Here is a 26,091-nt window from a genome sequence, read left to right on the forward strand (position 1 = left end):
TCAGCCTATCAATTATTTCTTCCATGGATAGTACCTTTGGGAAACATTTTTTATAAGCTATACTTATCCATTATGATCAGACAGCACAGTCTGTAAGATTCTTTGCAGTTTATCAAAGATTCATTTATGTTCTTGTGCAAGGCTAATTTTTAGGAATATTCTGTGTGCTATTAAGGTTATTTTGTTATTCCTTTATCTTGGCTTATCTTTCATCTGCTTGAATCTAAGAAGATGGTGTATTAAGATCTTTAACTAGAAAAGATAAGTCATCTGTTTCTCCCTGCATTTTCTTGTTATTCTGTGTATTTCAAGGCTAAATTGCCCTGTGCATATGTTTTCGGGATAAGTTTTTGATCTGTTACTTTTTACTGGTATACAGTATCCCTCTTTCATTTCCATTATGGTTTCTGCTTTAAATTATGTTTAGGTGGAACAGACAGCTATCCTAGATATTTTTATTTCTATTTGACTTGTAAAATCTTGTTACATTGTGAGTAGGCTACTTTTCCCATTTTTATTTCCAGATACTTATTGCCTATTCAAAGAATTTTATCTTATAACTAGCTATATTACCAGATTCTCTTATTAATTTAAAATAGCTTTTTTATTATAGCTAGATTTCACTTGGATTTTATATGTATAAAAATAGCAGCAAAGGCAAGGGAACTATTTCTTCCCCCAAATTTATGCTGGTCATTTCATTTTATTGCTATGGTATATTTGCTAGCATTTTAGTGATTGCAGAGGCATGTTTTGTGCATGATTTTTTTTTTTTCTTTTCTTCCTTCCTTTTTTTTTTTGTTATCACAGCTCACTGCAACCTTGAACTTCCAGGCTTGAGCAATCCTCCTGCTTCAGCCCCCCAGGTAGCTAGGTCTAGCTAGTCTACAGGAGCATGCCACCTTGCCCAGCTAATCTTTTTTTTTTTTTTTTAACTTTTTGTACAGGTGAGGTCTCATTGTGTTGCCCAGGGTGGTCTGGAACTCCTGGCTCAAGTGATCCTCCTGCCTCAGCCTCCCAAATTGCTGGGATGATAGGCATGAGCTGCCACCAATGGCCTGTTAATGATTTTAATGGAAGTGGCTTTAGTGTGACATTTGTTAGTTTTTACTAAATTGCCTTTTTTCGTTTAGTGTTTTTATTATTTAAGCATTTTTGCTTTTATTTATTTATTTTTGAATACTTGGGAACTCACGGTTTTCGGGATATGATTTGATCATGCCAAGTTTAATAGTCCAGTCTTGTTTTAGTCCAGTTGTTTTTCTTCATTTGATTTTTAATAGAAATAATTTCTTTTGAAAATTTCCCAATATTGAACCACTCTTGGACTTCTGCAGTAAATTCTTCTTTGTCAAACTGTATACATTGTAAGATTTTCTTTGGTAATATTTATTTAAATAGCTACATTTAACTTCATGCTGCCTTTCTTTTTTGTTACATTTTCTATTGGGTTTTTTGTTCATTTATTTTGAGACAGAGTCTTGCTCTCTCATCCTGGGTAGAGTACAGTGGTGTCATCACAGCTCACTGCAACCTTATACTCCTGGGCTCAAGCGATCCTCTTGCCTCAGCCTCCCAAGTACCTGGGACTACAGGCATGCACCATGACACTTACCTAATTTTTCTATTTTTGGTAGAGATGGGGTCTCGCTCTTGCTCAGTCTGGTCTCGAAATTTGGAGCTCAAGCAGTCCTCCCACCACCTCAGCTTCCCAGAGTGCTGGGATTACAGGTGTGAGCCACCATGCCCAGCCGGGTCTTTTTAATTAGTAGAGAGCTTTTTATCTTTTTTCATGTGAAATAATATAACATTAGAATTCACTATTCTTTAAAGGTTATATGATAGTCTACTGTAAAACTATCTGTTTGGGTATTTTTCAGTTGTTTCTATAGTACTTGGAATATTCAAGTGTGATGTACTTCTACTGGAGTGAATTTTGGTAAAGTAGTTTGCTTGGAAATCATTTCCTGTAGGTTGTGAAATGGGTTGTAAATCTATGTGTCATTGTGTTCTTCCTCAATTCTAATCTCATTTTTTTGGCTTTTTTTCTTGTTTTCTCTATTTAGGGTAGTGAGGAAGTTTTTCTGTGTACTTAGTGTTTGGATTTAGGCATTTTTTCTCTTTCAGTTTCATGAAATTCAGCTTAGACATTGTATAAACACATATGTTACATACATCCATTACATACATCAAGTTGAGTTTGAGAGTATTGACTTTCTTCACAGCTCTCTGTTGACCAGCTTTTTCCTGTCTTTTTCTGAATCTGAAAAGTATGTTAGCATTTTTGGTATAATTAAACTTGACCTTTTTAGATATTTTCCATTATATTGCAAATAGAATATATTTGATAGTATGAGTGGACCATAGTGACCTGTTTTCCTATGGGTAGATATGAGTTAACTAATTTTTCACCATTGTAAGTAGAGAACATCTTTATACATGACATGTTTGAAGTAGTATCGGTGAGATTTTTTGAGGTAAACTTTCAGGGTCAAGAGATAATATTTGCATTTTTAATATTGATATGAACTGCTAAACTGCCTTTCAAAGAATTTATACTAATTTCATTTCCAACAGTAGCATAAGAGAGTACCCTTTTTCTCATACAATTTTAACATTGTATATTAACAGTCTTTGTCAATCATCTGATGAGCAAAAAGTTTCATTTAGTGTGTGCTTCTTTGATTTGCTAATAAAGTTGATCATCTAATTATCTGCACTGTATTCTGTTTATAGCCATGTTTTTTATTAGTTTATCTTTTGGTGGTAGCAGCTTTTTGTATATTAAGGATAATGATATTTTTGTCCTTTATTTTGCAAATATACTCCCATTTATCCTCTGTTTAAAAAATAAGTTTTTATTGATTTCCTAGAACTGCCATTTCATTTCTTATTTTATTTCTTATTTTACCACAGTAACTGTGTTGGTAACGAAATAATTGTGTTCTTTAGAAGCAGAGATGACTAGTTGTTCCAATGTGATTTCCTGAGTCCCTGTGAGCAAATTATAAATCCTCCTAAAGGTTGTTCTTTTTAATCTATAGAATAGAGAGAGTGGTTATACCTGTGTTATAGTGTAGTTAGTAAGGGTCAAATCAAGAAATAGGTAGTGAATACTAAGTTGATTACTATTTGATTTTTTAGCTTGTATGTCTCCTCTCGCTCCCCATTATTCGGTTGACCATATACTGCCCCTTTCTTTTTTGTTTCGTTCTCTCCTCATAAATTCTTGTGAACTTCCTCTTTCCTTGATGCACCCTTTAGCACATATGATTTGGGAAGTTTAAATATAGTTTGGGTACTTACGGTAGACCTCTGTTTAGGTGGTGCGATTTTGAGATGCTACTGAGTTCATTACATTTTTTTTTAAAAAAGATAAATACAAATACCTTTATCTTAACACCATTTAATTTATTAAATAAAGCATAATCTGTACAGTTGAAGTTTATGTATTTCTAGTTTCATTGTGTTTTGATGAAAAGATGTTAAAGTAGGTTAATAACAGAAAGCCAAATTATTTTTCAGTACCTATTTAATATTTGCTTCAGAGATAGTACAATTATCCAGTTCAAGGTGCTAGAACAAGTTAAAGAATTTAACATACCTTTGGAATTATCTAATTATCCTGCTGCATTATACAGAAATCCATTCTGTAAATACTCATGTCAGATAACTTATCAAATCTTACTATAGGAAGAGCCAATCACATTATTGTCAAACAGCTCAAATTTTATTGTTATTTCTTTGAATTCTAGTGGCTGTGTATAATTCCTTTACATTAACACCAGTTCTCTTTTCAGAGGTGTAGAAAATAAGCATCATACTTAATTATTAAAATCACATTTATATTCAAGTCACATTTTCTTGGCTCTCCATCCCCGAACTTTACAAGTATTCCTTAAATTAGCTAATTTTCAATTAGCATATTTCATTTCACCTTTTAAAATCTGAAGTTGGAGTGTATTGTATAATCCATGGTGTCTTGTGACCTCCATTGTCCAGGTGGCAATTATGGCTTAACTGTACATGAGTGAACAACAGAAGTGCCAACATCAAAAGAATGAATGTCAGTGGTTTGGAAGAAAATGCTAAAAGTGATGGGACAGCACTCTATTATCAGCTAGGAATAAAATTATAGCCCAAAAAATGGGAAAAGCAATGAATCACATGTGTTCAGCCACATTCCCAAAGCAGAAATAAAAAGTAGGTCAGCTCTTACTCAGTGAAGTTGATAAGGAAAAAAGAAAGTTAGATGAGCTTTAAATAAGTACCAAAGAAGGTTAAGAACCAGTTTTTAGTGGGTTTCACTTTATGATTTTTTTAAGAAATACTACATTACCAATATTCTTGATGCCACAGAGGGTGTATTATTTGGAATATAATGAACGTCTGCAACTCTGATACAAAAAGTGGTCTCGTTGTGAAAAGGACTATCTTAACTATTTTCCTTTTTATGTATGAACAAAAGTGATATGTGATAAAATCATTGTCTAAGAATAAATCCTTCCATAAGTTTGAAGTAAAATCTGAGTGGTAAAAAAAGCATGTGATAGTTACATAATCTTATGTCTTAGATTTGAAGAAATGTGGTGGTATAGATTGTCTTTGTAACTCAAGCATAGTTAAGTTTGTTATCATCTGAAAAATCTGGTGCCCCCAATTGGATTCACTACCTTTGATGTCATCCAGTAATTACATTTATTTGAGGCATTATGGCTATTGATGCCTGAGATTTCTTTAGCAACTTTTAGTAGGTTCTTAGTATGTTTTCTTGGACCTTTGATTAAGAGTGGATTTAAATTCTGTATCAAACTGGTTTCATTAACATAAAATTTTATCTCACCTATCCTATTTTGAAGCATTTGGATTAACATTTTATCGCTTTTCAATTTCATCTTGTTGGTAGTTAAATTCTGATTGCCATCCAAAAACTGTCTCGAGTTTTGACAGCTATGTCTTTATAGTACATCATTTTAGAAATTTGTCCAATTTGATGTAAATATTTTTTGTACTAGTAGATGAACACATAATCAGTGTTCATAATCAGGTGAATTAGCACCTAGTTCATATATTTTTTCATCTACTAGGCATGCATTTCTATTCTGAAAGATTGTCTTATGTACATAAGTTACAGAGTTACTGTTCTTAGGAGAGCAGTCATACTGTAATTCTGAGAGAAATCCATCCTATACCCTGAATTGATCTATGCTGCTCTTGAAGTACTTATAATACAGAATAAAAATATTCCATTTTTCAATTCTCTGCCTACTTGCATGGATAAATTATTCTAAAAGACTTAAACTGTCAAAACATGCTCATTTTATATTTGATTTCTTTATATATATATATATATATATATAGATATAAATCTATTGGTACTCACTTTCGATGACATTGGTACATAATTTTTGTTATTTTTATTCTTTAGAAATCAATGTGGACTGAACATAAATCGCCTGATGGAAGGACTTACTACTATAATACTGAAACAAAACAATCTACTTGGGAGAAACCAGATGATCTTAAAACACCTGCTGAGGTAAAAGTTCGAGGACTAGAAATCAGGGATTGTTAAGTAGACTAGGGCATATTTTATTTCATTCTGTGTTGCAAATTTTACTATTCAAAATATACAGATTAATTAAGGAATTTGAGAAAAGGTAAAAGTATTTCCCAGGCTACCACACTAATATGCACAACAATGCTTGGGAAGGAAGATTGGTAGATACATTTTTTATTTATCCCAATACTGACTTACAGTCTGATATTTATTGAATATATATTTTGTCCAAGACACTCTGTTTGGATTCAGGTTTTCAATAGCTTTCTTATACCACCCTAGCAGGTTTTATATATTAGATTTTAAGTATATCATACCTACATTATTTTCTTATATAAGTTAATTCATACAGAGTTGTAATAAACTATTTATCACAAAACTGAAATCTAAGCATAACTAAACCAGATTTTGCTTTTCTCAAATTTTATGTTTTACTTGTATTAATATTTGATAAATCTGTTTGTTAAATATGAATGGTTTTTATTTGTTAAATGTGGTGATTTTTAACTGTGGTGGGATGTAAATGATAAAAGTACAAAGGATTTGAAATTCAGATGGAACTGGTTTTGAATCGTGTCCTATTACCTTAAACAAGTTACTTTCTCTCTTCAAGTAAGTCTGTAAATTTGGAATAATGGTATAAATTTTGTAGTGTTGTAAAGATTAAATAACATATCCAAATAACGTCACTTAGTAAGTATTCAATAATCGATAGCTTTTATCATCTCACAAGTTTTAGAATTGTATAGTTTGATGATACCTAGTGAAAACAGCCGTGTGAATGAATGATCAGTGATGCTGAAGATATTACTATTTACTGAAAGTTTTGTCCTCTTTAGCAACTGTTGTCTAAATGTCCCTGGAAGGAGTACAAATCTGATTCAGGAAAGCCTTACTATTATAATTCTCAAACAAAAGAATCCCGCTGGGCCAAACCTAAAGAACTTGAGGATCTTGAAGGTAATACAGGAAAAAATAATTTTTAATGTAACTTTTTACATATATATGTCATTCACTTTGAAACAATCCCTCCTGAATAGGCTTGTTCAAAGCCCTTTTTTCTTTTAATTAAATGGTTAGAACATTTAAAATGGTATAACATTATGGGCTCTTATTTTCTTGTTGCTCTAGATCTCAGTTCTATAGATTTTAAATAGATTTTTATTTGATTTGATTCCACTGAAACTAGGATACCAGAATACCATTGTTGCTGGAAGTCTTATTACAAAATCAAACCTGCATGGTGAGCTGCTTTGATAATTCATTTTCTGTCATACTTAACATTTTTAGAGTATGTCACTAATGTTCACTAACCATGAGTTGATAGATCTGCAGTGAAAAATCTCTAAAGAATTCTTTTCATTTAAGGGTTATATTATAAATGAGCTTGTAGCTTTTAAAGGTGTAATTTGATTTTTAAAAATCATTATCATTTGAAAATTGAACAAGGAGTTCACTTACAAAATTTCTAAATCCCTCCGTGAGTGCTGGTGCATAGATGGAACATGTCTTTTAACTGACTTCACAGTAATAGATAGTAGATAACCTTTAATCTTTTATCAGTTTCCATTTTGTTAGTATATTATCAGACTGTACATTAAATGCCAATTTTGGTTTAGCATAACATTGCAAAATAGCCATATATGTTTGTTAAGGAAGAATTAAGGTAAACAAGATATGCCTCACAAGGGGAGAATTTTTCAGCATCCTTAACTATTCAGAATACCCTTGAAAATCTAGAAATACTTATTACCTAATATAAAACCCAGGACTTAAAATAGCAGACATAATGAGTAAGAATTAAACCTTTAGTTTTTTTACTCTCACTTCTAATAGAATCTAATGTCATGAATTATACCAGATTAGAAGCAACAGACTGTATTAATAGGAGAATGGGGCTAATAAAGTAGATAGCGATGTGGAATGACATCTGGCAGGAAAGAGGATAAAAGTTTCTTAAAAGACATTGTCATCTTAAGTTCATTTGCCTTTCCTTGTGTCACTTCATTAGGTTAGATCCTCATTGTTTCAGAAAAAATATGTTAATTCATATTAGTAATGATGACTTCTTAAGTATGTTTCTCTGCCATCCTAAACATTTTCAGAAATGTTTTCCTTTAAAATTTTAAAAACATTTTCGTAAAGAATTAAGCTTATATCATTACTCATGGAGCACCTCATTCCCTAGTGATGCTGAATAAAATATATTTCTGTTACCCCCAAAGAAAAATGTACTTAAACTGGAATGAAAACTGAAATATTGAGTACACATCTTTAAAGCTCAATTTAAATTATTTATACTAGCATTGGCTAATAATATTGTAGATAGGTAGATTCCCAGTTTATTCATTTATGAAGTATCAAGCTCATTTCTGATATAACCCTACTATAAATTGGTGTGCGTAACTATCTATCTACTTGTCAATGCTAGTATATATGTGCTGCAATTTCATAATAAGTTTGATCCCATTTTAAATTTAGTATCTTTAAAAAAATATCAAACTAGTCTCATCCGTGGGTAAACTGCTATTCCAGAATTATGCAGAAACTTTCAGGGAGTTGTTGTAGTAGCCAGCTGCAGCAGCCTTTGGGAAAGTAGCGGTGTGGGATAAGCTTTCCTAATAACTACTCTCATTTAAATTTGTTTTCGTTTTTTAATTGCTGCCCTGGAATTTTGGAGCAAGCATTTGCTCTCTAAAAGTGGTTTTTGAATTTTTTATTTTTTTAGGATGATAAATTAAATTCTATTGTATGGTACTTTTCTCTATCTTTTAAAATTTGTTTTCAGTGATTATATTTTAAAACTATGTACGAGATGACTTTTCTTTTTTCTCTTTAATAGCAATGATCAAAGCTGAAGAAAGTAGGTAAGCAGTTTTGGAAATCAATACACATTTACAAATTTGGTCTCTCCCATTACATCCTTGTGTTTGCTCAATTTTATTTGCAATGTAAATAATTATTTAATATGCCAGGCCTGATATTTTGTTGTGTTTTCAGGATTTTGTTGGGGAGAAGTTAGGGAGGGATATTTACTCAAGAAGGTGCTTCGCTAGACAGTAATTACTTGAATTTGGACTGCATCATTTACACATTAAGAATACCGTATTATAGAAAAGTCCAAAATTTGGTTTCAGTTGATTTGGGAATGGATGAAATGTTGCATATCTGTATGTTTTTTTCTTTACATAGAGTTTCCTTTTAATGGGTGAAATGGAGAAAATTTAAAGTTTGTATAGAAATCTTTTATATAGATCAAATTTATTGGTGTAATACAATCTGATAAATTAGGCATTTTGTAAATGAGGGCAATTACTGGACTTTTTAGAAATGCAGATTGTTACGTCAGTTCCTGTAATACATTACTGTGAATGTTTGCTGAATTAGTCAAAGCAATACAGTTTTATTTTGTGATTTTAATCTTTTTGAATGGCTTAATAGTTTGGCATTCCTGGCTTTTTTCCCATTCAGTTGTTTCTTTTATTCATTTCCTTTTATGATAATTTAAAAACTTACTTTATTTAGTTCTGTGATTACAATAATGAAATGACCAGTTTTCTCTTTTTTTAATGTATAGTAAGCAAGAAGAGTGCACAACAGCAGCAGCCCCGGTTCCTACAACAGAAATTCCGACCACCATGAGCACCATGGCTGCTGCAGAAGCAGCAGCTGCTGTTGTCGCAGCAGCGGCCGCAGCAGCAGCAGCTGCTGCCGCAGCCAATGCCACTGTTTCCACTTCTGCTTCTAATACAGTCAGTGGAAGTGTTCCAGTTGTTCCTGAACCCGAAGTTACTTCGATTGTTGCTACTGTTGTAGATAATGAAAATACAGTAACTATTTCAACTGAGGAACAAGCGCAACTTACTAGTACCCCTGCTATTCAGGATCAGAGTATTGAAGTATCTAGTAATACTGGAGAAGAAACATCTAAACAGGAAACTGTAGCTGAGTAAGTTTACTGACCTATCTTTTGAAAATCAGTACCAGACTTCATTAATACAAGAAATTGTCAGTTTAGTCAGTGACCCTTAAGCGTTTAAATAGCTGTAAAATTTTTTGAGAATCAAAACATAAGCCTTTAGACAATTGATCAGTTTTGAGGCTGAATTTTAGGCACGGGGGTCGGGGTGCATCAAGGCACGAAGCCATTGCAAAATTAGTACACTAAAATTTTTGGAAGTAGGACTAAGGAAAGAGTGAGGCACAGATTTTAAAAAGAGTGCCAAAAGCCTTAGAGTAAGCAAGATGTAGCATATTTAGATGCAATATTTTAAATCAAAATCAATGCCAAAAAGACAATGATTAACAAACTATCAACATTTTAAATAAAGAATCAGTATTGATGAGTTTTTCTTCTGTTGCCTCAACCTCCACTATGGCTCAGCACAGCGCTACAAGCAGGTGCTTTGATGTTGAACAAACATATAAACTATGGAAGTTGAGGAAGCCCTGCCAAATGGAGTACTAATACTGTTTTATTTCTTCTTTGGTTATTTATTTTTGGTTTTCAACCTCCTACAAATCAGTAAAAAAAAAAAATACAGCTGTGTTGAAAAATGCATTACAGGTAAGAGAAGGCAATTTACAGAGAAAGAAATACAGTTATCCAAGAAGTATGTGAAAAGGCACTCCATCATAATAAGAAAGAAATACATATTAAAATAATACTATTATTTTTCTACCATGTAAGCAGAAATCAAGTAGACAAAAAATAAAGATAACACCAGGGTAAGAAAACTCTCATATCACTCTTAGTGAGACTAAGTTTGTACAGCTTTTTGATGAAGTAAAGTTGTATCTGTCAGAGTTTATAGTTTATATGTACTTGTATACCCCATAGTCTAGTAATATTTCATATGGCTATGCTTCATACAGCTATAAAAAGTAAAGTCAAGCTAAACTCCTTGACTTTAAGGATGTCCTCATGTTTAAAAAAGTGTTAACCATAATGTCATGATCTAAACATGATCGACCATCTTAATATTTAAATGTATTGCCTTATCCCTCCAACCCTTATTCCAACTGTTCTTTTGTTTGTTTTTTCTTATGTCAGTTTCTCAAAGTTAAAACACCGTTATAATTTTTCCTGATGTTTAGAAGTTGAAAGTGTTCCCCCATTGATAGACCTTTAGGCTTTCTGGAATAACATTCTTTTGCATCTTTTCACACTTAATCTCTTTTTCCACAAAAATAAGTTTTTCATAATTTTAACAATAAATGGTTATTTCCTGCTTTTTTCATCCCAGCATTTCCTTTTTGTAGTGCCTGAGTCATTATAATAAGCTTTCAACTTTAATTACTACAGTAAAAGCCATTTATAAGTTTTAGTTTTCTGCTGGGTTCTGTAAAGTATTTTTTGACAATTTTAAATAAATTTCCCAGTGAGGTTACTTGATTAATAGGATGTGCATGTATTTGCATTTTTTTGTTGATATCTACTCCCTTTCTCTTCCCCTAAGCATTCTACTTAAAGTGGGTTTTTCTGCATTCCTTTATTTTTATATAGGAAGAAATGTAAGGCTTATACAATTTCTTCACTTCAGAAAGACTCCCAAACAAGTTGTTAATTCTTGGTTGCATAAATTCTTTTTGTTTGAGGTTAATGTTTAGCAAACTTTTTCATAAAATACCAGATAGGAAATTTTCAGTTTTGTATGTCATACAGTCTCTGTATAGTTACTCAATTGCACTGTGGTAGCGCAAAATCAGCCATAAACATAATATAAGCAAATGATTGTGGGTGTGTTCCAGTAAAACTATTTACAAAAACTAAGAGTGGGCTGGATTTGACTACTGTATCATAGTTTGCTGGTCTGCCGGTCCTGATTTGGATTGATCTCTACATCTTATTTTTGTTTATGCACACTTGCCTAAATGCTCCGTTATTATGCCACTAATAGGAAACCACTGAAAGATTAATAAGCCATTTAAAAGTATTAAGCAATGGGCTAGTAGAGCTAGTGTTTTGGTGCAATTAAATGTTTATTTTGGCATTTGTAGAGTCTTAGAAACTGAACTTAATAACTAAAGTTTCAGAAAAACTATTACCTGTATTTCTTTTGTCTTCAGATAAGTGTGTTTTTAGGGTTCATACAGGAGATTTTATTGCAAAATTATCAAATTTTAGCTCAGTATCAAACATTTAAATAATTAAGGCATTATTTTTCTAAATGAAGCAAACATTTATTTAAATTATGAGTAACTTTAAATTTCTCTCCAGTTTTACACCCAAAAAAGAAGAGGAAGAGAGCCAACCAGCAAAAAAAACATATACTTGGAATACAAAGGAGGAGGCAAAGCAGGCTTTTAAAGAATTGTTGAAAGAAAAGGTATATTTATTATAGATTTTTTATTGCTTCTTGGCCTTTGGGCTAAGATCAAGTGTATATTACAGATTTTTGTGTGACATGTAATAATTACCTAATAAATGAAGTTACTCTTTATCAATACCTTGATGCCTTTGTTGAAAATACTAATTTCATAAACTGTTGTGTAACTGAAAATCACCTAAACGTATCTTGTTTTCTTGAAGAAAAGTTTTGTGAAACTGACTTTCAACAAAAAAAACTATTGTATATGAGGTACACAATACAAGGTACACAAGTACATTTCTACCTCAATATTTAATATAAGATTTTTTATTCATAATAATTATCTTTTAATCAGTGCTGTAAAGAAAAAGTCTTCATGCTCTGTTTAAATTTTAGTTGAAGTTTTCTTTTCAGTCTATAGGTATATTGCAGATTTGCCTTCAATAAAAAACTATTTTTAGAACTTTTCAAACTCCTGCAAAGCTGAAGTGCTTGATGTTTGCAGTGAGTATTACACTTGGCTTCCTGTTATGACTTCTCCTATTCTTGTGTGAAATTTTAATTTTTCATTTAAATGGTTTTCAGCGGGTACCATCCAATGCTTCATGGGAGCAAGCTATGAAAATGATCATTAATGATCCACGATACAGGTAATACTTGAATTTTTTATTCACTTTTCTCTTTGAGCATAGCAAGCTTAGCACATTTAAAATTGTTGAGAATGGTACAGCTTTTCACCTCACTGACTTTTGTTTTGGATACCAAGTAATATATTTTTGAAGTTTTCTTAATTTATACATGAAAACAATTCTATTTTTTTTCAAAGCACTAACTTTTGATTCTCCTGCATTCATTTACTCTTATATGGTATTTTTTTTATTATTTAGTGCTTTAGCAAAGTTGAGTGAAAAAAAGCAAGCCTTTAATGCCTATAAAGTCCAGACAGAAAAAGAAGAAAAAGAAGAAGCAAGATCGAAATACAAAGAGGCTAAGGAATCCTTTCAGCGATTTCTTGAAAATCATGAGAAAATGACTTCCACAACAAGATACAAGTAAGGTTTTTAGTGATGTATGGCATATGTTTACTGCATTGTTGTTTGTGTTATGCTTTTTTGCCAAGTGCAGTAGCTGATCTAAAGTAGATGTTCATTAATTAAAGCTAGATGATTATGAATTTGGCACTTTCATAAGGTATAAGATCAGTAGTTAAATGTTGGATTTAACTTGTAGAGTTAATTAGAAACTGGAAGAAAAAGTGGAGAAAGAGTAGATTTAATGATGAAGTTTGACTCCTTTTTATTTAACGAAAGCATTGAAATTTTTTATATTTGTAGAATAGAAATAGTCTATTTTCATTCAGTAGGTATAGAATTTTGAAAAATCGGTTTATGTAGCATTCTTAATTTTAGACTGTTTTATTATTTAAAATTGTAATTTAATATTAAAATTTTTGAAATAAGTTATTAAGCTTATTTTCCCTATATCCTTCTTTATTTCCCTCACTTTTCCACAAAAGCCTATAATTTAGTTCGATAGGCAATTTGATAGTCTCTGTTGCTACCCTAAGAAATAGTCTACACTACAAAACATTGCCCAGTGTAAATTATCCTCCCCTATCACTAAGGACAAGTATGGGCCTGTGCTGTTTTGTTCTTAACTACCAGAAGTTTTCCTTTATAATACAGTTATGAACTTGAAAGTGTTCATTTTGTGGTTTTAAATTTTAAATTGAGTTTTAAATTAAAATGGTTTAAAATTAACTTTTGTTGTATAATGTTTTTTAACAAATAGAAAAGCAGAGCAAATGTTTGGAGAGATGGAAGTCTGGAATGCAATATCAGAACGTGATCGTCTTGAAATTTATGAAGATGTTTTATTCTTTCTCTCAAAAAAAGAAAAGGTATAATTTGTTATTAGTTAATTGATATTTATAGGTTAAACAAGATGTTTCTTCATTCTGATTAGGAGTTATTTTATAACATGTCCATTTTTGTTTCTTAGTTTATCCAGTTTGTACTACAGCAGATTTATTTATTAGAAGTAAGGTTTCAAGATTGAATGGATATCTTCTATAATAATAAGCTTCTTTATCCTTCAGCTAGCATAAGTGCTGACAGATGGAATAGGTACTGATTTATCCACCTGTTATTTATATTGTGACTAATTGGCTTTCTTATGCCTGCTTTGAAATACAATTTTTATTTAAACCATTAGGCTTTAAAATATTCAAGTTTTTGTTTTAATGCAAAATCTTAATCGAGGTTAAGATTTTGCATTAAATTGTAAGAATGGCAGGAATGTGCAGTTGTTTCCACTGAACTCAACTTGTATAATAATGTTCTAAAACACATTTTACTCATGTCTATTTCATTATATGCTATTAAATTTTATATTATCCAGTCTTGAAGAACTCAAGTACTATCAAAAATATGAAAAATATGAACATGTTTTTTTTTTTTTTTTTTTGAGACAGAGTCTTGCTCTGTTGCCTGGGCTAGAGTGCTGTGGTGTCAGCCTAGCTCACAGCAACCTCAGACTCCTGGGCTCAAGCAATCCTCCTGCCTCAGCCTCCCAAGTAGCTGGGACTACAGGCATGTGCCACCATGCCCGGCTAATTTTTTTTTTTATATATACATATTTTTTTTTAGTTGTCCAGATCATTTCTTTCTATTTTTTAGTAGAGACCAGGACTCGCTCTTGCTCAGGCTGGTCTTGAACACCTGACCTTGAGCGATCCACCCGCCTCGGCCTCCCAGAGTGCTAGGATTACAGTCGTGAGCCACCGTGCCCGGCCTATGAACATGGTTTTGAAGGTCATCGAAGACCTTTGCAATTTACCTACTATGTCATCTGCCTGCAGATGACATAAATTTAGTTACAAGTTGTGTCTGTAATGCATAGTAGTAGGAGAGGTTTATAGAGTGGGGGAAAAAATTAAAAACATAGTTTCCAGATTCTGGCTTTAGTTAGAAAAGAGGTGAAAAAAATTGAAGAAGGTAAGTACCAAGGCAAACACTCAGGCAAGAGCATTGACAAAGGAAATAGTGTAGCTATTGAAAGTAAATGAAATTTACTTGAGGTGGGAATTTACATTTGAAATTTTGTTATCAGTTAGAAACCAACACTAATTGCAACTCAAATATTTTAGTTTCTTTAAACTTCAAAAGGTATATTCATACTTTTGCTGTAGGAACAAGCAAAGCAATTGCGAAAGAGAAATTGGGAAGCCCTAAAAAACATACTGGACAACATGGCTAATGTAACATACTCTACCACTTGGTCTGAAGCACAGCAGTATTTGATGGATAATCCAACATTTGCAGAAGATGAGGAGTTACAAAGTAAGAATAATAAATGAGAGAAATAGTTTTAAACAATATTCTCCAGCAGCAAAGAATTGTTCTCATTTGTTATATGCAATCACCAACTGAATTGTACACAGTTATTTGTCCATTTCTGAAAAAGTGCTTTATTTATTTTCAAATGGGATGTTTCTTTTTAATTGAGTTTTTGCGATTTAGGACAAAATATTCTTTTAGAAATAAAAATTAGGTTTATTAGGTAATCCTTGAGATATGTAAATCAGAGGTCAACCCGGAAATTATGGTTAGCCATTTATATATCACTTGGTAAGAACAAAATTAATTACTACATTTTACTCATGCTGTCTTCTTACAGTAGTAATTTTAGTTACACATTTGCAAAAAATGTACTAGAATTATCTTTCATTAGGCTTTTTCAAGTACGTTTTTTCTGACTTACCTAGTTACTTTTTAAATTTACAGCTTTCTGGGCTACCCCTGTGAAACTCATGCTTCACTGGGTTTTTTGGTAGGGCCTAGAACTCTATACTTTGGGAAGTTTTATGTTGGGATAATTACGATGTTACAGACAGATTTTGTCATAATAATTTTATTTTCATTAATTTTGATATATGTATGTCTTTCATTCCATCCATGATTCAGGCTATCTTTTAATAAGGTCTTTGTGAAATTTTCTTAAAACTTTCCTATTTAGATAATTACAAATCATACATGAGTTTTAAATACAAGTATTTTTGAAAGGTGAATTTGAAATTTTTAGGGAGTTAATGCAAGTATTCAAACTGTTTTACTCATCGATATTTGACATTTTAATTTTTAACTGAAAAACTCTTTAGACATGGACAAAGAAGATGCATTAATTTGCTTTGAAGAACACATTCGGGCTTTGGAAAAGGAAGAAGAAGAAGAAAAACAAAAGAGTTTGCTGAGGGAAAGGAGAAGACAGCGTAAAAATAGGGAATCTTTTCAGGTAATAGGAAAATTGTCTTTTCTAGCTTAGTTTTATAATGTGGTTACTGAGCTTGAACAATGATATAAACAATTTTGAGACACCAGTTCCCAGATCATCAACTTAGACTTCGTAGAGGACCCATACACATTTAACTCTTAAGTTCCATGATTAGTTATGCATCCACTTAAACACCCATTTTAGATGAGGAAACATAGAATGCTGTAATAGATGTTGGTATTTAAGGTGAGCATTGATAAGGTTTCAGTTGGGAAACATGAATAAGGGATTACTAAAAACAAAGATATGTGTGATAAGTCAGTAGTAATTAGTTGATGTTTAGTCTCCAGAGAATGTGGGGAATGCTGGGATATAGTTTCAGATGGGCCATAATTTCTTAAACATCATATGTAGGAGCTGGGATTGCATGTCCTGTAGCTGGTAGCTCATTTTCACCTTCAGAGATCACTTTGATTCTCCCAGTGCTGGCAAATATCATGGAGCAATGGATTTTTTGCATTTCCTATCTCACCAGATTGCCCATTTCAATAATTACAATAATAACTGGCATTCATTGATTGCTTACTATTATGTATTTTATGTTTATAATCTCAATTTTTATGGCAGCCTTATCTTATAAGGGTGTGGGTACTAGTTTTGGTTGTATCCATTTATATAGGTAAGTAAATGGACTTGGAGAGCTGAAGCGACTTACCCAAGTTCAACAGCTACTAAATAGTGAAGCTAGGATTTGAGTCCATGCAGTCTTGACTATAGAGTCTTTTCCATTAACCACTGTATTAGGATAAATGCTAAGTTATAATGGCTTAAATAAGTTTGTTTCTTGAAATAACAGTCTTTTTGGTCTAGGGCAGGGTATATTACCATCCCCTAGGGAAGTGTTTTTTCAGAATTTAGTGTGTATCTGAATCTCCTAGAGGGATTTTATTTTTAAATTGACAAATAATAATTGTACATATTCATAAGGTACATAGTTTGAGACATATAATGTATGGTGATCAGATCAGGGTCATTAGCATATTCATCATCTCAAACATTAATCATTTGTGTTGGGGACGTTCAGTATCCTCTTCTAGCTATTTGAAACTATGTATTATTGTTAACTATAGTTATCCTATAGTAGTATAGAACACTAGAACTTATTCCTCCTATCTAGCTGTAATTTGTATCCTTTAACAAATCTCTCACTATCCATCTCTTCCCCCTACCCTTCCCAGCCTCCCTAGAGGGCTTTTTAAAAAAATTCTTCCTGCCATGCCAAAGGGCACTAACTATCTTAAATGCCACAGCCAATAGCATGATTTCAGTCCTCATTCCATGAAAACTTAATATTTACTACTCTTTGGGTTGCTTTATCTTATCAGTTCTCCAGAGGATCATTTGGAAAATTAAAACCACAGATTGTTGAGCCTTACCTGAGAATTCAATTCAGTAGGTCTAGGGTAGAGTGTGAAAATTTGCATTTCTATGTTTCTAGGTAACATTGATACTGCTAGACCCCACGCTTTGAGAACCAGTGTCCTAGCATGGTAGATTTGTCTGCAGGGTTAGGGTTATGCAGACACATTTTAACCTGGAAAAAGTTGAAAGAACACTTCTGTTTAAAGCCAGTGATGTAGAAGTTCTACTCACCTCCTTCATTTGTATTCAGTTGCTAAGGATTTAGTCATATGACCAAGGAGGCTAGAAAACCTGGTTTTTCAAGCAATCATGTGCCCAGGAAGAAGGGGAGCTTCCGTGTTTTAATGTCTCCTCTGATGGTTTTGCAATAGTTTAAAATAAGGAGACCTATATGAAAAAATAATAAAACAGTGAAAATAAGATGGAAATCTGGGTCACAGAAAATATTGGATTATAGAATATTGATACTGAAGGTGGAAACTATGAGCGGGTAATATTAATGTAAAAGATGAATGGGTCTTCAGCTAGGTCTAAAATATGGCTTTGAATCAGATTGGTATGTGTCTGTCATGGTTTCTGATTGCTATTAATGTAATTGATGTTAAGCATGTTGTATTGATACTCTTTCAGATATTCAGCCCAGTAATTTTCCCGTGCTACTATTCTACCTTTCATAAAGTATATTTAGAACTTCAGTAAAATGAATTAGAAGATTGGCATTTGCAATAAAAGATCATAAGTGGAAAGAGCGTTCTCATAATGGTTATGGTGATAGCTATTTTCTTTTTGAGTATTCATTTGCCAGTCAGGTGTAATAATAAATATTTTTCACATCCATAACAAGAAAACTTTTTTTTTTTTGTCTTAAAACAGGTATTTGAAGTCATGTCATGTCTGGAAAGGGTTGATCAGGGGTTATAAAGGAGAATCGGGAATATATAGTGTCTCAGAAGCCAAGATGGAGTTTTAAGCTAGAGCAGCAGTCCCCCTCCCAGATGCACAGAATCAGCATCATCTGATCACCTGGGGAGTTATTGAAATGCAAATTCTCAAACCCCACACCAGACATAATGAATCAAATTCTAGGGATAAAGCCTTATGATCTGTAATTTTTTTTTTTTTTTAACAATCCTTCAAATGATTCTTTCAGAAACCCTTGAGGTAGAGGAACCCACCAAAAGTAACAAACTTTAAGAATTTTTATGAAATGAGGACTTAAGTGAAAGGGTTGACAAATAGTTGAGAGAGAGAGAGATACAGTCATACTTTTTTCTCAGATATTTAATAAGGTAAAGTTCACTTAAGCTCAGTGTTAAGACAAAGGCTTTTCTTGGGTAAGAGAAAACCAGTCAAGAGGGAGGAAATAAAGAATTAAAAAGATAGGAGTGTCTAATTAAACAAAATCTTTGAAGGTTAGAATTCAAGCATATGTGTGACTATAGTTACATTGCGAACAATATATAACGGTACAAAAAGAAGGAAGAACATGGGGAAAAATTAATAATGAGTTGGCTCTAAGGCAGTGGTACACAACCCAGAAAAATTTTATCGATTGTCACTATTTGGGGGAAATGTTAGTGACATCTAGTGGGTAGAGGCCAGATGTGCCTTTAAACATCCTACAATGGGCCAGCCATGGTGGCTCATGCCAGTAATCCCGGCACGTTGGGAGGGCAGGAGGATCACTTGAAGACAGGAGTTCAAGATCAGCCTGGGCAACATGATGAGAACCCCCGTCTCTACCAAAAAAAAATAAGAAAAATTAGCTCAGCATGGTGCCATGTGCCTGTGTGTAGTCCCAGCTACTCAGGAGACTGAGAGACAGGAGGATCACTGGAGCCCAGGAGTTTGAGGCTGCAGTGAGCTGTGATCATGCCACTGTACTCCAGCCTGTGCGACAGATCAAGACTTTATCTCAAAAAAAAAAAAAAAATCCTACAACATACAGGACACACACTCCCCTTACCACCCCCACCCCCAACAAAGACAAAAGAAAAAAATACAAAAATGAGTTAAGTTGCCCGAGATGTCATTAGTGCCAAGGTTGAGAACCCCTTGTCCAAGGAAGGGAGAAGGATCAGGGTCAGTCATCTTTGAAACACCTTGCTTCCTATAGTATAAAAGACAATGCAAACCCCTCACCCCCTCAAAAAGGAAACATACATGTATGTTCTTTTTGAGCCTCATTTGAGATAGGTGCTATCTAACATTTTGAGTTAACTTTTTTTTTTTTTTAACCTGAAAATCATGTTCAATCTTAAGGGACAGGAAACTGAAGCCTGGAAAGATAATGTAGTGTTTCAAAGGTCCTTTTCTCTGAAGGACAAAATATTTTTTTGCCTAAAGGCAGTTTTTATTTTCTTCAAATAGCACATATTCTTTGTACCTAAACATGTTTGGGATAATACTGGTAGAAGAGTTTTAGATATTGCAAAGTTTTTGTGTGTTTCCATGTTACACTCATATTTCTAATGTACTTACAGGTGACTTTTCAAATACAATTGCTTTTCCCCCCAGATATTTTTAGATGAATTGCATGAACATGGACAACTACATTCTATGTCATCTTGGATGGAATTATATCCAACTATTAGTTCTGACATTAGATTCACTAATATGCTTGGTCAGCCTGGTGAGAGTCTTTTCTTTCCTAATTTATAGTTATGATAATAGTTGGAATGGGCCAAAGGGGAAAGTGGTTGTGTTTTGGGGGAAGGGTGCTTTATTTTATTTTTGTTTTATAAACAAAAAAGTAATTGCAGCTCTTTGGTTAGAGCTAGCTTTTGACTTCTTTAGTTTTTTCATTAGGATCAACTGCACTTGATCTTTTCAAGTTTTATGTTGAGGATCTTAAAGCACGTTATCATGATGAGAAGAAGATAATAAAAGACATTCTAAAGGTAAATAAATAATATTTATTCTTCCCTGTTAACCTATAGTATATTTTAAAAATTGGTACTATAGTTTTTTGATTTATGTGTTATTAATATTAATAAAATTTCTTCTTTTAGGATAAAGGATTTGTAGTTGAAGTAAATACTACTTTTGAAGATTTTGTGGCAATAATCAGTTCAACTAAGAGATCAACTACATTAGATGCTGGAAATATCAAATTGGCTTTCAATAGTGTAAGTTATTTTTATTATTTTAAGTAACTAGTTTATTGATATAATTTTTAATTTATTCAATTAAAAGTACCTAACTTATAAGCTATTGGAATAAGGGGGATTTTAATAGGATTTTACAGAGTAGTAGACAGTCTTTTTATGTAAGGTAAAAGAAAATAATGTATTCAGGCGATAGACTACTATTAAGCTTCTTTTGCTCAAATTAACTGATGTAGATAAATTGGCCCTAAACTTGTAAACAATGTAAAAATATTTCTGTTAAGAACAATTCATTTTAATTAACAGGAGTGATTGTACTATTATAACTGATTTAAATACGATTTTCTAATAGTTACTAGAAAAAGCAGAAGCCCGTGAACGTGAAAGAGAAAAAGAAGAGGCTCGGAAGATGAAACGAAAAGAATCTGCATTTAAGAGTATGTTGAAACAAGCTGCTCCTCCAATAGAATTGGATGCTGTCTGGGAAGATGTATGTATACTTCTAAATTTTCTAATGAATTTTTATTTACAGTTGAAAAATAAAAATATTTTTAATTTCTTTCCATTTTATAGCCACAAAAATAGGCTATGGTTATTTATAGAGTATATTAAGGACATAGTCCTATACTGTAATATACTATGTCTTATATTTAGGACATAGTAAAGTTATTAAGTCAGCTGTGACTCTGCATTTAGGAATATTTCTTGAGAATGGTTTGGACTTTTGAAGGAATAAGATAATACACTTCAGGGGGACTGTTATCACAGTTTTCACTTGCTGTTATGATGCCTATTAGGCATATTGGTATACTTTTCTTGGTATTCATATATTTATTCCATATCTGAATTTTTCAGATCCGGGAGAGATTTGTAAAAGAGCCAGCATTTGAGGACATAACTCTAGAATCTGAAAGAAAACGAATATTTAAAGATTTTATGCATGTGCTTGAGGTAATTTTACTATTCTCGTAACTGGTTAAATATTACAAAATATATAAAATATAAACAAAAATTGAAGAATTTAGAATGATGAAAGTGTGTTTCTTAATATTCACCGCTTCTATACAAATGTAGTTACCTGGGATAGTTAGGGAATGTTTTTTTCCTATAAAAACTGCTTTTAAGGCCAGGCATGGTGGCTCATACCTATAATCTTAGCATTTTGGGAGGCTGAGGTGGGAGGATCACTTGAGCTCTGGAGTTCAAGACCAGCCTGAGCAAGAGCGAGACCCCCAACTCTACAAAAAAATAGAAAAAAATTAGCCAGACATGGTGGCATGTGCCTGTAGCCCCAGATACTCAGGAAGCTGAGGTAGGAGGATCTCTTTGGCCCAGGAGTTTGAGATTGCAGTGAGCTATGATCACACCACTGCACTCCAGCCAGTGTGTCAGCGAAATCCTGTCTCAAAAAATAAAAAAACCCACTTTTAAGTTGAGAAACAAACTGCAAGTTTGCATGGGAATATAAAGATTTGTATGTGGAAACTTTTTTATTTTGTGTTTCCAGAGAGTTTTAGAAATTCAGTAATTTGGCAGCCACATGAATTGACTAGTGATAGGAAACAGCTTTATTGCACATCTGAGATATTATACCACATTAGATGTGTACAAAATCCAGAGGGTTTCTGGAAAATGATGGAATAAATAGCTTTTGTTAAAATAAGTTATAAAAAAATAAAATCTCAAGTTACATTAACAGTTGGGTAAGGGTATTTTGATGAAGATTTCAGGTAAGCCATTGTAAATATGCTGAATTGACCAGTAGTTATTTAATAATAATATTTAATGCTTATGTGGTCCAGGCAGTGTTCTTCTAATTGTTTTACACAAATTACATGCATGAACTTAATCCCACAGCAAGCCCTAGGAAGTTACAGATGAGCAAAGTAAGGCAAAGAGAAGTAAAGTAACTTACAGAGAACAGATTCCAAACCAGGTACTTTGACTCCTGGGTCAATGCTTTTAACAAATATCCTATGCTGTCAGTTTTAGACTAGCTAATACTTTACAACAAACCAGAAAATCATATGTATTTAATATTACAGTGCTGGATGGTAATTGGTCATAGCAGGTCACTTAATTATTCATTATTTCTTTGGACTTATTGTTCTTGATTATTATCAATGTTAACTACAGTTTTCTCTGTTAACATGGACTCACTTAGGCCCTATATTTTTTCCTAACTGCCTCTAGATCTGGTCCTGTTGGCTTCTAGATCTTTCAGACCAGCATCATCTGCATTACCTAGGAACTTCTAAGGAATGCAGAACTTCAGGCCCCATCAGCAAAAATCTTACATCAGAATCTTCATTTTATTCAGATTCCCAAGCATTAGAGTATACATTTAATTTTAGAAGCTGTGCTCTAGGTAGTATCTTACCTGTTTTCCCCCAATTCAAGAATCTCTACCCAGATTCTTTCATGATCTGTGCTGGGGGTAAAGTAGTAAGATGGTAAATGGAACTAAAGAAGGTAGTATAGGAAAGGGCTAAACACATTCAGATTTTGGACCCCAATATTCTGGGCTTTGAGGTAGAAAGAAAGGTTTAGTGTTCAGTGAGATAGAAAGGACAAGAGTCTCTTCTGAGCCAGATCTTCCATTTCTACTTAGTTAACTGAAATAGAGTTTATTTTCAAAGCCATAGATATGTTTTGGTACAAGGAGCTTTTACTGCAGCACTTCCCTTTTCCCACTAGCCTGATAATTGTTTTAATAAGAATTGAAATACACAGAGACAACATGTGGATGTTAACAAAAGGCTTATTGGAGTAAGAAGGAAATGCTCTTTGGGGGAAAAGGAAAAGGAGTAGATTTATTCTGAGGCCAACGTTATTTATCTAAATTCAAGGATGGCTTTCAGGTTGTTCTTTGTATCCCTGCCTGGTATAAAGAGTTTGCTGACCAAAGCCAGATTCATTAGAAAAACCATACTTGAATGTCATTGTATCTCATTGTCATTAAAAGTAGTTGTGACTGTTCTGCAGATTATACTATAGAGTTTATCAATTGTCTCTACTAACCCACACCATTCTCATTCTTACAAAAACTGCTTTCTCCACTAAAACTTTTTAACATTGTTTTGCTTAGATATCTAAATGAGTAGATATAGGATGGGTAAAAAGGACAGAGAAAAGAAAATTTCAAGTGGTAATATTCTTTGCACAGTTTCAAGAGATTACATCCTAAATATGATAATTTTACTCTAAAAACTTATTTGTATAGCTTTTAAAAAATTATTTATGTAAACTCTTGATTTTTTATCTCTCGATCCTGTAGCATGAATGTCAACATCATCATTCAAAGAACAAGAAACATTCTAAGAAATCTAAAAAACATCATAGGAAACGGTCTCGCTCTCGATCGGTAAGAGAATTTATTAGATGGCACCATGAGTGTATCACAATATTTGTTAGCATTTCTATGAATGAAATTATTTGTGTTGCTTAGGGGTCAGATTCAGATGATGATGATAGCCATTCAAAGAAAAAAAGACAGCGATCAGAGTCTCGTTCTGCTTCAGAACATTCTTCTAGTGCAGAGTCTGGTAAGCATTTCTATTTACTTGATTAAAATCATTGACACTTGGATGTCCTCAAATTCTGACACTTTTTCCTTTTGTACTCTGCAGAGAGAAGTTATAAGAAATCAAAAAAGCATAAGAAGAAAAGTAAGAAGAGGAGACATAAATCTGTAAGCAAGCTTCTAATTTTTATACCTCACCTAGGCTTTTGCCCTTAATTTCCTCAGTGGCTGTAGAACCTTCTGTTTAGTCTTATGCAATCCATTACAGGTCATGTGAGCACCTACACTTAGAGTTTTAACTTGTTGTTCATCTTAATCTTCCCTTAAAATCAATTAGTGAGCTTTGAAAAAAATATACCAGTGTTGGGATTCCCACCTTGGTCTTTGAAATTAATCATCTGGAAAAGAGACTCAAGTGTGTGTGTGTATTGCAGCTGTTTTTTTTTTTTTGAGACAGAGTCTCACTCTGTTGCCCTGGCTAGAGTGAGTGCCATGTCGTTAGCCTAGCTCACAGCAACCTCAAACTCCTGGGCTCAAACGATCCTACTGCCTCAGCCTCCCGAGTAGCTGGGACTACAGGCATGTGCCACAATCCCCGGCTAATTTTTTCTATATATTTTTAGTTGTTTAGATAATTTCTTTCTATTTTTTTAGTAGAGACGAGGTCTCGCTCTCGCTCAGGCTGGTCTCGAACTCCTGAGCTCAAACAATCTGCCCACCTTGGCCTCCCGGAGTGTTAGGATTACATGCATGAGCCACTGCGCCTGGCCGTTGCAGCTGTTTTTGACAGCCACAAATTTAAATGTTTAAACAACCATTCCTCTACTGTCGTAGTTTTTAATCTTAAGTATACATTAGGGTCACCTAAGGAGTTTTGTCAAAATGTAAGACTCTGGATACGACCACAAACCTGTTAAATTGGAAATTTTTTTCATGCTGCTCACTTGAATTTATGCATATATAAATAAGAACCACTCATTTAAGCATTACCATTACATTTTACATAATTCCTGCTTCTCAATAGCAATTTTAATATACAGCTGTCAACGTTATATGTGATAAAGCTAACAGAAACATTCTATATACATACATGAATAAACCAGTAATGAGTGAAAAATGTAATGTCTGTTTATATTTACATAATAAATATAACCTACCTGAAGTGGTAGTGAGACTCTTCATGGTATTTAACCCAATCACAATGTCATTGTTCCCAAGGGAAAGACTGCCCTCTCCTATGAATCTCGGGGAAATCTTAGAATGGCAAAATATAATTTGAATTGTTAACTTCAAGGATTCTAAGAACATGTTATATATGTGGATAGTCTTAAATATTACCTACATAAGGGTTTTTTAAAAACAGAATGGTGTCTTCATCAAAATGCTAACATGTTATTTTTTATTTATATAGGACTCTCCAGAGTCAGATGCTGAGCGAGAGAAGGATAAAAAAGAGAAAGACCGGGAAAGTGAAAAAGACAGAACTAGACAAAGATCAGAATCAAAACACAAATCACCCAAGAAAAAGACTGGAAAGGATTCTGTAAGTATTATGATTGTTTCATACCTGTATTCTCAAAATACAAAAATGGATATTGTGGTTTTAAATCATGATGGTGTTTAAAGAATAGATTTTTTTCAGGTTTGTTACCATTAAAGAAAACAATGAAAATTCAATTTCAAAATAGTTTTCTGTTATGCAGATCATGAATGGCCTTTATGAGTATCCCAAATTTTAAATTCCTTAAAAAAATAATATAGCATTCTATAACAGTAGTTTTCACCAAGAAAGGATATGATCTTCTGCTTTGTACATTCTCACTAAGAAGTGCCACTAAACCTTTTCTACCTAATTTTCAATTTTTTTTTTTTTTTTTTTTTTTGAGACAGAGTCTC

General features: G+C 32.9%; 1 protein-coding gene across 6 annotated transcripts in view; it reads left to right on the forward strand.

Annotated features, from left to right (window-relative positions):
* The window catches only part of PRPF40A (PRP40 pre-mRNA processing factor 40 homolog A (S. cerevisiae)), a 50,696-nt gene that overhangs the window by 22,320 nt on the left and 2,285 nt on the right, over positions 1-26,091 (forward strand). For 2 of the 6 annotated variants that reach the window (XM_012659360.1, XM_012659382.1), the window contains exons 6-25: positions 5,429-5,539; positions 6,400-6,520; positions 6,750-6,803; positions 8,403-8,427; positions 9,138-9,509; positions 11,781-11,889; positions 12,457-12,521; positions 12,759-12,923; positions 13,663-13,771; positions 15,062-15,212; positions 16,031-16,164; positions 20,083-20,197; positions 20,362-20,465; positions 20,577-20,693; positions 21,025-21,162; positions 21,528-21,623; positions 23,950-24,036; positions 24,121-24,217; positions 24,302-24,363; positions 25,607-25,738. In XM_012659360.1, coding sequence (XP_012514814.1) covers positions 5,429-5,539; positions 6,400-6,520; positions 6,750-6,803; positions 8,403-8,427; positions 9,138-9,509; positions 11,781-11,889; positions 12,457-12,521; positions 12,759-12,923; positions 13,663-13,771; positions 15,062-15,212; positions 16,031-16,164; positions 20,083-20,197; positions 20,362-20,465; positions 20,577-20,693; positions 21,025-21,162; positions 21,528-21,623; positions 23,950-24,036; positions 24,121-24,217; positions 24,302-24,363; positions 25,607-25,738 — 2,364 coding nt within the window. The remainder of the gene's footprint in view (positions 1-5,428; positions 5,540-6,399; positions 6,521-6,749; positions 6,804-8,402; positions 8,428-9,137; positions 9,510-11,780; positions 11,890-12,456; positions 12,522-12,758; positions 12,924-13,662; positions 13,772-15,061; positions 15,213-16,030; positions 16,165-20,082; positions 20,198-20,361; positions 20,466-20,576; positions 20,694-21,024; positions 21,163-21,527; positions 21,624-23,949; positions 24,037-24,120; positions 24,218-24,301; positions 24,364-25,606; positions 25,739-26,091) is intronic. The other 4 variants (XM_012659350.1, XM_012659369.1, XM_012659375.1 and 1 more) reach the window with 2 other exon arrangements.

Source organism: Propithecus coquereli, unplaced genomic scaffold (assembly GCF_000956105.1).
Source record: "Propithecus coquereli isolate 6110/MARCELLA unplaced genomic scaffold, Pcoq_1.0 Scaffold118, whole genome shotgun sequence".
Classification (NCBI taxonomy): Eukaryota; Metazoa; Chordata; class Mammalia; order Primates; family Indriidae; genus Propithecus; species Propithecus coquereli.